The 13,204-nt window shown below is 33.8% G+C and overlaps 1 protein-coding gene across 5 annotated transcripts in view; it reads right to left on the bottom strand.

Moving 5' to 3' along the window:
- The window catches only part of AP3B1 (adaptor related protein complex 3 subunit beta 1), a 275,634-nt gene that overhangs the window by 149,366 nt on the left and 113,064 nt on the right, over positions 1-13,204 (bottom strand). For all 5 annotated transcript variants that reach the window (XM_033430068.2, XM_033430070.2, XM_033430067.2 and 2 more), the window contains 5 exons: positions 8,653-8,808; positions 4,996-5,093; positions 3,416-3,470; positions 3,258-3,329; positions 1,196-1,258 (listed from right to left, as the gene is read on the bottom strand). In XM_033430068.2, the coding sequence (XP_033285959.1) occupies positions 1,196-1,258; positions 3,258-3,329; positions 3,416-3,470; positions 4,996-5,093; positions 8,653-8,808 (444 nt within the window). The remainder of the gene's footprint in view (positions 1-1,195; positions 1,259-3,257; positions 3,330-3,415; positions 3,471-4,995; positions 5,094-8,652; positions 8,809-13,204) is intronic.

Below are 13,204 nucleotides of genomic sequence, written 5' to 3'. Positions count from 1 at the left end.
AAATTACCTGAGATTCCTTCCCTAAAACCCCAGTAACCCTGACATAAGCAGAAAACAGACAGCAAAAGGACACCCAAACAGATTACACATGATAAGAGGAAAAGCAAAAACTGCAAACACAAAGACAAAAACTTTAAAACAAAGTCAAATTTAAGCAATGTTCTATACCACAGATTATTAGATAAGAACTTGAGATACTATATTTTCTGGTATGTGAATATAAGATAAGCAGATATCCTAATTTTACAAGGAGTTTTTCTAGAAATATATACAGCATGAAAGTATAGTAATTCAGTTACAAAATTATAAAGCATGAATATGTTATAATATTCTACTACTCCTGTTAAAAGTGTAAGATCATACAGTTAAAAAGAAATACAATGTCTATATGGCTAAAAAGAAATTTAATGCAGGCATACAGAATGACTATGGCAACAAAATCAGTTAAATCTATAAAAGCTGGGAGTTGACAAAAATTCTGTGATTAGTGTGTAGCATGTGGTATACTTTTGCTAAGAAAACTGCTGATGAGATGTAAAACCCGTAATACTGATATGAGGTTTTCTATTACCGTGCTCCACCACTAAGTCTTCAGAGCTAACCCTTTCATCATAAAGGGCATAAGATCCATGAAGTAACTTTTTAGTATTTTGGGGTGATGTGTAGCTGGGAAGCATCTCATCCATCAGTACACATGATTTAAAAAATACAGCAAAACAAAACATTAACAACAATTTAAAAACTCATGATGAGGCCAATTTTAAACCAATTTTTTGGAGCTATACATGAAGCTAAGAAGACAATGTCTAAAACAGTAGTAGGCCAATCAAATAGGGACAACCATGTAAGAAGTGAAGCCATTTTCATGAGAGTATAGCATGGACTACTGATGATGACAGCACAAAAAGATAGAATCCTTACAGTGACTTATTTTCAAACAAGGAGTTATAAACCAGTCTCTCAAATTCTATGATATGAAAACATGAAAGGGACTACCATTTCATTTCCCTTAAATTTTAGATTTGTAGTTAATGTTTATTCTTGAAAATTTATAAATTTATTAGCTGTCAATCTTGCCCCAAATCACTGTTTTATTTATACAATTACACATATCTAAATTGAGAAAGATATATATCTTACTTTAAACTGAACAGATGCTTTAGAAGTTATTGTATAATTAGCACTGTACACAAACCTGAAATTCTCGAAGAAGAGTTGATATGTTGGCTTCATTTGCCAAGTTTGTCAAAATTTCAAGCTATGATAGAAAAAAGAGAAAGTAAACAGGTTAAAACACAAATAAAAAGGATGAATTTAATAAAGGTTATGCATTTAATAGAAAGGTAATTTCTGTTTTTAAAAAAAGTTACACTATTATAAATGGGAGGCATTATACCCTTCAGGTGAACTTTGTCTCCCTACACCTACAAACAGAACAATTATATAGTGCCTAAAAGTAATTACAAAAAAGAGAATCATACGTCTTCCTTAGTTGTTTGTCCCAACTTTATAATTTATATCTAATTAACCTAAACAACTTAAGGTAGTTTTATTTCTTTTTCTTTTAATTAAATAAAGTTAGAAAACGACTTGCCCTCCGTGTAATACCTCTATATTCCAGATACCAATTATTCCCTTATTTAGTTTTTCTTCATCCTACCATCTCAAATATTTAGACAGTTTAATTCTCTCTTCCAGATTTATAGTTACAAGAAATATGCAATTAAAAGCTCATCTCCAATAGGCTTGCTAAAAATTTTCAGTTTCTACTCATAAAAAAATATTCAATTAATCTGAAGGAAAGCTTCAAAAAGGAAAAAAGGAACAGAAACAGATGGGACAAACAAAACACAAGATGTAGATATAAACACACTCATATCAATAATTACATTAAAAGTAAATGGTCTAATGCTCCAACTAAAAGGCACAGATTGTAGCAGTTCTTTATATATTCCAGAGAGTAGTCAATTTTCAGATATATATACTGGAAATATTTTCTCCTAGATTATGAACTGACTTTTCATTTTATTTTGATGAGAACATTTTAATTTTTTGTACAATTTTAAAAAACAATCTCTAATGTACAGAAAAGGTAAAAACCAGTTTTTATCTGAACCATTTGAGTCCAGAGTCATCAAAATGATACCACATCATCTCCAAACACATCTGTACATATTTTCTACAAACAAGGACACTGTCTTACAGACCACAATACAACCAAGGAAATCAGGAAATTAACACTGATACATCACATCTATGCAATAATAACTTACATTTAAATTTCACTAATTATCTCAACAATGTATAAAAGAAGACTCCAGATCCACACCATACATTGTATTTAGTTGTCTCTTTAGTCTCCTTCAGTCTGAAAGTTTCTCAACCTTTCTTTTGACCTTCACGAAGTGGACACTTTTGATGATTATGAACCAATTATTTTGTAAATTTATCCTTCAATTTGGGTGTGTCTTAGTTTTTCGTTTTTTGTTTTTTTGTGATTAAACTCAGTTTCCATGTGAAGAACCAATCATTCCAATATTTACTGAATAGTCTACTAATGAATAGTCCTCACTGGTTTACAATGTCTCCTCTGTTATATGGTACATTTTGATAGGCAGAGATCTGTTTCCAGGCTTCATTTTCTATTCCACTTATTTTTCTATCTAAATATCACACTGTTTTAATCATTATAACTTTATACCCATAACTATATTCTATACTGTAGTTATCATTCCCTGAACACAACACTCTTTCATAATCCCTTGTGTTAGCATAAAATGTGCCTTTCTCCTATACCCAATGCTACAACTTCCCAATCAACTTACCTACCAACAACAAAAAAATTGACGAAATCATGTTATTCTTTTTAGATCCAATCAAACATCATCTTTTCCACCAGTCTTTTCTAAATATCCCAGAGAATTGGCCCCATCTTTCTCTTTTTCCACAACACTCAATTCAAACCTCTTTATCACTTAAAACACATAGTGCTGAAATTATCTGTTTCCATGTCTGTCTCCTTCACATACTGTGAGTTATTCAAGGTATAGGTAGCATGTCTTAACTTTGTATTATTAGAATGTAGCACAGTAATTAGTATAAAATAATGTAGTTTAAAAAGCATAAAGAAAATCCCTCAATGTCTATTTTAAAAAAAAACCACAGGTCTCCATTTTACAGATGCTAAACCAAAAGTTACAGCAATAGCGTCAAAGTAAACATGCATTAGAGTATCTGAAAAATAAGAGCATGCATACCTTCAGTATCTTGATCATAGTTGGATCGGTTGACCTAACATAAAAACTCTTCAGATAAGGTTCAAACATACCCTAGATTACAAAAATAAATATATAAATACATTTAAGGTACAATGTATTCATTTCTCTCTTGAATTTTGTGTTCACAATGTACATACCTTTCTTTGAATTGACATAGTTGCTATATTCTGTAGGACAATATACTGCACCTCCCTAGAAATTAAAGGAGAATTTTCACTGGGTATATTCTCCAATGAAATATCTTTAAGTAAACAGTACATTAAAGAAAGAAAAATCAGCAATAAGACTCATACTGAGTGGAACTCTTAAATATAATATTGAAAAGTTATTAATAAATCTTAGATATTTATGCCTTCTTTTAAAAATACATTTTCCCTATAAACTATTAAATTAGATTTGATTCATCACGAGGAAGAGTTAAAACAAGTTTTATAATACTGTATTCCTAAGATATAGAGTCAATACAGTAGCTGCTCTGAACACGTGCAAAGAAAGTATTCTTAGGGCTAATGGAACAAACATGACCACAGTGTTAATACAAACTCTTGATTGGAAGGCTCACCATGTGACTCAATTCTGCCCAGAGTGAAAGATATTTTTTAAAAAACCATGTTATTTTACATCCAATTATCTAAGAAATGAACATGGAACTGAATCTGGTATAATGCTTCATGTGAAAGATGCATTCCAGATCCTTCTTTGAACCAGCAATGGAAAACAAAAATTATTGAGCTGTTAAAAGGGAAAGAACGACTACGTATAAAGACAAAGGAAATAGTATCTTACTAAAGAATGGCAAAAGCCAAACTAGGGCTAAAGTTGTGGCACTAAGTTTGAGTATGGATGAAAATAAATATTTATCTTTCTCCTCCCAACTCCAATAGCATAAGTGCTCAATGGAAAAATTTTTTTAAATTTAAAATAACTAATTACTGCAAAATATCCAGGGTAAGATAAATAGCTTGAACAATAGTATTCTTAAATATAGAAAACAAAACAAATGGCAAAATCTTTTTAAACACTGAAAGTATATGCCACAGGAACTCAAAGTTTTCTGAATTGTTGACCTGAACTGCAGAATTATAGAGAGGTAAAATTAAAGAGAAAAGTATTCTGCTATCTATCTATCTATCTACCTACCTACCTACTACCTACCTACCTGTCTCCAGGAAATGAAAAGAGTATGCATTTCTTTAAAATAAGTAGCTATTAAGAACATAGCTCTTTTCTTAAATAGAACAAACTATAGTAATTAAATATTGTAACTTTACAGGGAGCAGTAATTCTGTCATAAACTACATAATTCAGCATATGTATTGCTTTATATAAAGTCATGTATAATTACACTAAGTCAATCTGATAATACATTTAATATAGTTTTTCAGTGATTCCAGACTTAATAGAACTCCCAAACATTATTATTGTCACACCTAGAAATATCAAACACTAATACTAGGCTACTGGTAACAGTATATACTATATGCCAAAAAAATATTTTCAACTTCTTTGGGCTTGAGGTTAAAAAAACCTTCAATATTTAGCATTAACTTTGAGATCAGTAATCTAAAGGCTTTTATAATAATCCCCTTAAGTATGAAATCTCATTGATAAAATACAGTCAGAGCTGCATGTTAAATGCCTAAGAGACACATTTTATTTGTTCAAACATTACTTTTAAAGTAATACAAAAGAAAACACATAAAAAATCATGTCCTACCTATTGCTACGAAGTAAACGCACTAGTGATTTAGAAATAATGCCAGCTTCCGATTTTGGTGCTATGTGCCAATACAGCTGAGCAACTGCCATAACCACCTAAAAAGTAAAGCAGAGAACAATAAGAACTATAACAGTTTCATACTACAGTTTCAAAGTATATTCTTACATATTATTCCCTTTAACTCCTACAAAATTGCTGTGAAATAAGATGAATATGTTGTTACCCTATGCAGCAGGTTGAATAGTGTTCCCCTAAGAGTATCTACCCTCAGAATGTGACTTTATTTGGAAATAAAGTCTTTGCAGATATTATTGAGGCAATGACCAAGGTGAGATCATACTTGATTGGGGGGCCCTAAATCCAATGTGAGTGTCCTTATCAGAGACAGAAAAGGACACACAGAGAAGAGGCAGTATGAAGATGGAGGCAGAGACTGCACTGAGGCATGTAAGTCAAGTAATGCCAAAGATTGCTGGCAACCACCAGAAGCTAATTTCTCCCTAGAGCCTCCAGGAGGAACCAATCCTGTCGACAACTTGAGTTTTAGACTTCTGGCCTCCTGAAATGTGAGAGAATACATTTCTATTGTTTTAATCCACTCAGTTTTTGGTAATTTGTTACGGCAGCCCTAGGAAGCCAATAAATCCTCAGAAAAGAAAATGAATGTTAAACAAACTACCCAAAGTCTGACAGCCAATACGGCAAGGCTCAACACACACTCCAAATGCCATACTCTTCCTAGTGCTGCTGCTGCTCCGAGACGGAATGAAACCAGACACTTAAAGATAACAGCAGTAAGTAGGTTAAAATTTTTAAAACCAAAAAAGGTCAGTATATTTAAGTTTTAATTAAGGGGACTCTATTAAAACAATTCCTCTAAAACAGCAGCATTTGAAATGATCTTGCTTTTCAAAATGCAGAACCTTAAAAATAGTCTTCGGTTCAAAGCTATTATAGGGGTAATCAGAATTTCTCTGTCATAAAATATAAGAGTACTATGTTTCCCCTACATGTCTCTACACTTAGATCCAGAGATCAAAAGTCCAGACCTCCCACTTGCTGAAAGTATCCAGCTCAGCGTGTGGCAACTGCAGATAGAGAGCTACAGAAATTAATCATCTTACCACCTTTGGTTAGGAAGATATATTAATACTACTTTACTTCTGCTTGAACTATAAAGTTCTAATAAAATATGGCAGGAGTTTTACATATGCCTAAAGAGTATATAGTACCTGAGGGTGCTCGAAACAAAAAGAGTTTCTTCTAAAACTAAGAAACATTTTAAAAAAATAGAGTTACAGGATCCTCAAGTTACTGCTGTATGGTATTTTTGTGTACATTTTTTTAGATCACTGATTTATAGCTTTCAGACATTACTTGGGGATTTGAGGAGTTTAAGGATATCTTATTTCTTCACCTGTGATCTACAAATACACTTTAATTATACAACAAACTTCTGAATTTAAAATCTTATTAAGAAAAACTCAATTAATGATTGACTTAATCTACAAATAGGTGACAGTCATTTTTTTAAAATATTAAAGCATACAGGTGGCTAATAAGTATTAGCATATGATAGAAGAGAAAGCTGAAGCTTAATAAACTGTACTTTCTATATGTGTCAATGTTTTTAAGATTCTAGATTCCACTTAGTATGTCATCTGTTCTGATACATTAATTAGGGCACTCCCAAACACAAAAGGGATAAAGGATCTTCTTTTCCCCAATATTTACAAATCTAACAGTTTTTAAATCTCTTCAATACCCCAAATTTGACATTTATAGTCTAATTTGTAAAAGCCATGAGGGAAGCTCCCATAACTCCAAACTCCAAAACAACTAAAAATATACCTCATAGGCCTTCAGCAGTTACATTATGTATGTTCATAAGAAAGTACATCCTATAAGAACTTTTCTATTTCTAACCATTGCTCCTCTATCACCTTACCTAGACTGTCCAAATAGCCTCCCAACAGTGCTTCCAGTATCTCTTATCGCCAATTCAATCTACACAGCACTGACAGACTAAGTTTCCTGAACAAATTCTCAAAGTCTCTCTTGCAAGTTGAGAATAAGGCTTAAAAAAAGAACCTCTATTCACAATTCTTCAAAAGTCAACCTTTATATATATTTAGCATCATCAAATAAGCAGGATACTAAAAGGTATTGGAACAAAAAATAAACTACCTCTATTTGGTACACAATCAAACAAGCGGGGAACCAAAACATACTGGTACAAAAAGTACAAACTACCTCTATTTGTTTCACTATTCAAGAACATTTTTCATCAGTGAGTATTTGAACTATAAAACCAATTTCCAAGACAAAGTTAAATTAACAGTGAGTCAATTATAAAGTAGTTTTAGGTGGCAAGTTACAGTACTTAAGTACCACCAGGTCAAGCAAGAGTATACTAAAATATAAGCATATTTTACAACATTAATAAAATAACATATGTGTTATTATTGTACACAGTACTTAATCATGATTTAGAAACTAAGTACTAGGTATTAGATAAAAACTTCCTAAGATAGATATACAAAGCTCTAGGGACCAAATTCTCAAGCATCAGAAAACAAAGGAAACTCTCATTTTCAAAGTTTTTACTACTTGAACAGAACGATTCATTAAGAATTTTTTTTAATTGAAAGAAGTTTAAGAAAATGTTGAATTTGAATTCATCAAGCCTTACATAAAACTTCCAGTTAACAGGAAACACAGGATATAGAAAAGGAAGCAACCAGACAAATCCAGGGGAACATTCTGCAAGACTTGAGAGGTTTAAAAGATGTAACAACCAGACCCAATGCAGCGCAACTGGTTTAGATGAACGAGTTATAAAAGAACTTAAGACAAATTGGTATTAAATGAGATGAAATTTTACTGAAATAGAAATAGAGAACTGACTAGAAAAAAAAACAGGTTAAAAAATACTATGTGTACTATGATTTTCATCTTGGTTTTAAAAATATATATATGTATAGACATACACACATGTGAAATAGGTACATTTATGCAGGAAAAAATCTGGAAAAAACTGCATTAAGGTATTATAACAGTGATTCCTGAGTGATGGGAATGTAATGGTTTAATTTTATTAAATTTTGCTAGTCTGTATTTTCTAATTTTCTACTGTGCACATGTATTCTTCTAAAATAAAAGGGTTATTTAAAATAAAAAGATGTAAACAACAACAACAAACTTAGGACCCAAGTAAGGATGATTGTTAGTTATTCCTACCAGCTAAAATTTTTAATTGAGGCATTATGCTAGGTGCTTTTACTATATGTTAGTCTCTTCAAAACTCTTATCAGGTAAATACAAATATTATCGACTGATACCAGATTAAGTACTCACAACAACAATCCAGTAGTAGAGAAATATACACAGTCCTCCAATCAACTGGTAAACATCTTGAACTTATATCTTAGGAAACCAATCAACAAAACCACAAAAAGGAAATGAAGTCCAGTAGGCATACAGCTACCAAACCAAGTAATCCTACTAAAACCTGCTTTTTAGTATATAAACAAAAAAACCAACAAACGCTCCATTAGCACACTCAAAAATAAAGACTTATTTACTAAACTTACATATTTTTAACCACTGTTTTAAAAAATCTGTGAATTATTTCTTATAGTGGTTTTTACATACCGCTGCATTCCTGCTCTGAAGCAAAGGCTTTGTATTCCGAATTAAAAGTCTATGGTCTGGATCCATAGTATATGGCTTCTTCCCTTTGTCAGTCTTTTCCTTCTGTTCCTCATCAGAATCATAGAAATCCTTTTCATTGTCCTCTAGACCATCAGCCTACAGGAAAGAAATCCAATCCCAAGATTAGTTCAGACCTGGGACAGCCCAAATATTACACAAAGAAAACTTTTTTAAAAACACTTACAATAATGATATTTTACTATAGAATATTACTGTTGAGGCAATTTAAAATTATTATGTTACCTATATGGAAGAAAGGCCTTGCTTTTTCTCATATTTTATGACACAGTAACTGTCTTTTAGTGCAATAGATAATACTTTTATATTATATAGTAAACCTCTGAAAATATTAAATTACCATAGAAATACCCACAGCTGCCCAAAGGGAAAACCTAACCATTAAATTCTAACAAAGCCGAGGATATGAGACTACCCAAAACCTGAAAACTGTTTCCATAAATTATCAGTCACTCTGTAACTGAATCAAAGGGTCAGAAGAAAGAAGAAAATTGTTTGGACTGCAACACACATAAAAGAAATCATTAATAAAGTTTGACAGGTTAAAAATTGGTAATTAAGCAGATCCCTGTGTTGTCAAGACTCAGCTAGAGATTTATGTGTATCCCTGAGAGTTGACTCTATGTTTTTGTTTTGTACTTTTCATTTGAATTCTTTATTATCTCTGTCAATAAAATCAGGCTTATAGGTATTTAGTCCTAAAAATAAATAAACAAACAAATGAAAAAAGCACACAAAGACAATAATATTTAAGTAGATCCAATGCAACTACCATTTAGAGGTAATTTCTGTTACCAAGTACTTGAAACATACTTTCCACTTCTGGGAAGATGGAATAGATATACTTTTTCCTATTCCTCTTGCTAAGTATAACTAGAAACCCAAGACATTATGTATAAAACAAATATAAAAAAGAAAAGACAGAGATGAAGAAAGACTGGATAGGGATCTCAGGATCCAAAGAATGACACAACAGTGAGTTCCCTGGATTTTCATTTTACCTCATATATCAAAGACTGGGTGGAAGAGAAGTGCGTAACACAGAAAACCAACAAGTATACATGAAACAAACCCTCCAAAAGCCTGTTCTCTGTAGCCAAAGGACCAAGAAAGGGAAATGGCAAGTCTAGCAAGACAGAAAACTTTTTAAGAAAATAACTGCTCTAGTGCAGCCAACACTAGAGAAAAAAAACATGACCTTACCCCTAACCCCACCAGCAAAAGCTGACATGGAGAGCCTAGATTTCCACCCCTCCCCCCAGGATGTAATAAGAGCCCCGACTTTCCCACTGGGGTGGTATCAGAAAAGGCCAAGATGGAACTGAGACTTTAATCCCCACCAGTTAATGAGGCACCTCCACGGTGGGGAGACCAAGCAGGGAGCTTGGACATCCAAGCCTACCTATCAGTTGAGGTAACTTTATCCCTCCCCACTGGGCTAGTACAAGAGGATGCTTAGTGGACACTTCTCTCAGGACTTGAAACATCACCAGCCAGTGGTAACAAGGACACACCACTCTGTGGTGTCAGTGGAAGACACATGTGGAACAGTAATGAGGCACTTCTATACCTCCCAACCAGAAAGCTATCAGGGGAATAATAGTGGGGAGCCAGATCCCGCATTCACCCACAGTAATAATGAGAACAATCTACCTGAGATATCAATGGAGGCTGAGTGGGGAACCAGGATTTCTACCATGACCTGGCAGTAATGAGGCGGCATGCACCCCACCCTTCTCTGCTGGAATGGTGTCAAACAAACCAAGCTAAAACTGAAGGCTTGAATAAGATCCATAATCTCATAATATCCAAGGTTTGGGGGAAAAAAAAAAAATCACTCACCATTCCAAGAGCCAGGTAGATCCCAAACTGGATGAAAAGAGATAAACAGTAGATGCCAACACTAAGATGATAGGGATATTAGAGTTATCTATTAAAGATTTTAAAGCAACCATCATAAAAATGTTTCAGTGAGCAACTAGGAACATCCTTGAAACAAATGAAAACCAGAATGTCTTAGAAAAGAATTATAAAATCTAAACAAAGAAATAGAAGCTATAAAGAAAGACCAACAAGAAAGGTTACAACTGAAAAATACAGGAACCAAAATTAAACAATAAATGGGATCAAAAGCAGTACTGAGAGGACCAGGAAACCATCAGTGAATTAGAACACAGAACAACAGAAATTACCCAATCTGAACAAAAGAGAAAAATGGAGAATGGAATGGAGACCCATCTGTCTCCTCTCCAAACCCCCAAAAGAGAAATCTTTTTCCATGGAGGAGCTGGTTAGTAGTGATCTTGAAGAGACAGCTGGCAGTGGAAGTCTTACCGAGAGGAATAAATCTTTCCCCAGAGAGGGAACCAGTTAGTGACCCTGAAGAGTCAGGAAACAAGACAGTCCCCAAGAAATAGAGGAAATTCTCTTCCAAGGAGGAGCCACTCAGCAGTGGACCTGAAGAGGCTGCTGCCAGCAGGAGCAGCAGCTCCAAGAAAAAGAAAAAGCTCCGAAAGCTGTCCCAGGAAAATTAGAATGGACATTTCCCTAGTAGGGCATAACTTGCAGAGATATTTCCCAACCCATCCCCTATAGTCCAATAAAAGTTAAAAAAAAAAATACACGGAGGACAAAGATAAGGGGGAAAAAAAAAGAACTTCAGGGACCTGTGGAACTATAACAAAACAGCTAAAATATCCTATCATCTGAACTCTGGAAAGATTCAGATGGTGGGTGGGGCTTAAAGAGTACTCCAAGAAATAATGGCTGAAAAATTCCTAAATTTGGCAAAAGACCTAAAAGTACAGATGGAATAAAGTGAGTAAATCCTAAACAGGATAAACCCAAAGAAATACAAAACAAGACATATAAGTCAAACTTCTGAAAACTAAAGAGATGAAGAAAAAGATCTGGAAAGCAGCATTACAGAAAGGACACTTGAGAGGATGAGGTAATGGATCAGGGAGTGTCAGTGACAAGGATGAAAATGCAGGATAGATTTAAGAACTACTTAGAAGCTGAAGTCAACAGGATGCTGTGACTGAACGTGAAGAACAACATCGGGGCACTTAACAAGGATGCCCCCATTCCCAGCCTGGATGACAAAGCAGATGATGATACTACCAGTCAAGATAATCTTGTCTGGGAGTATCTCTCTTTTCCAAGGCTGCCTGCTAAACAAACATCCTTAAAAGATAGTCCAGAACAAAACCTATCTATGCCATTACACAGAAGAGCAGAAAAAATGAGAAAAACACATGAAGGATTATCTCCCAAGTATCTATTTTGTTCATGACTGATCTGCCCCTATTCTTCAAAGTGAACCTTCTTTTTATAATTAACAATTTCCCCCAGCAAAAAAAATTTATAATTTGTGATCTCTAATCATTTTTCCTTCAACATGGCATAGCATTTTTTTAAAAAAACATTTATATAGCTAGGTACAGAGTTCTTAGGGTTGACAACAAAAGCACAGCCCATAAAAGAGAACACTGATAAATTGGATTTCATCAAAATTAAAAACTCCTGTTCCATTAAAAAAAAAAAACCTCTTAAGAGGAAGAAAAAAACAAATTACACATTGGCAGAAAATATATGCAACTACATATGAAACAAGGGGCTAGTATCTAGAATATAAAGACCACTCCCAAAACTCAACATTTAAAAAAACAATTCAGTTTAAAAAAGGGCAAAAGGTATTCTTACGGACTGAACTGTGTATCCCCTAAAATTCACATGTTGAAGCCTCAATGCGACCATATGCTAAAGTTGGGACCTTCAAGGTTAAATCAGATTATATCAGTGGTTCCCTAATCCAATACAACTGGCATCCTTATAAGAAGAGAGAAAAGCATATGAGAACACAGCAAGAAGGCAGCCATCTGCAAGCCAAGGAGAGGAGCCTTGGGAGAAACCAAACCTGCTAACACCTTGACCTTGCACTTCTAGCCTCCTGGAGGAATTGTGAGAAACTATGAGAAATAAATTTCTGTTTATTTAACCAGCCTGTGGTATTTTGTTATGGCAGCTCTAGCAAACTAATACAGACATCAATAAACGATTAAAGGAGATATACAAATGGCAAACAAAGCACATGAAAAGATAATCAGCTTCATTAACTAATAGGGAAATGCAAATTAAAACCACAGCACGGTGGTTTTGTTATGGCATACATATCAGAATGGCTCTCATCTAAAATTAAACTTAAAAATAGTGACACCACCAAATGATAGTAAGGAAGTCCAGGAAAAGGATCATTCATATGCTGGTGGTGAATGTAAAAGGTTACAGTCATTCCGGCAGGTTGTCAGTCTCTTACAGAACTAAACCTGTATTCACCATACAACCCAAAAATTGCACTCTTGGGCATTTATCATGGGGAAATGGAAATTCTCACAAAGATCTCTACACAAAATATTCATAGCAGTGTTATTCCTATTAGCCAAAATGGAAACAACACAGATGTCCTTCAATG

The sequence above is a fragment of the Orcinus orca genome, chromosome 3 (genome assembly GCF_937001465.1).
Source record: "Orcinus orca chromosome 3, mOrcOrc1.1, whole genome shotgun sequence".
NCBI classification, from domain to species: Eukaryota; Metazoa; Chordata; class Mammalia; order Artiodactyla; family Delphinidae; genus Orcinus; species Orcinus orca.
This window is presented reverse-complemented; position numbering and strand designations above follow the sequence as displayed.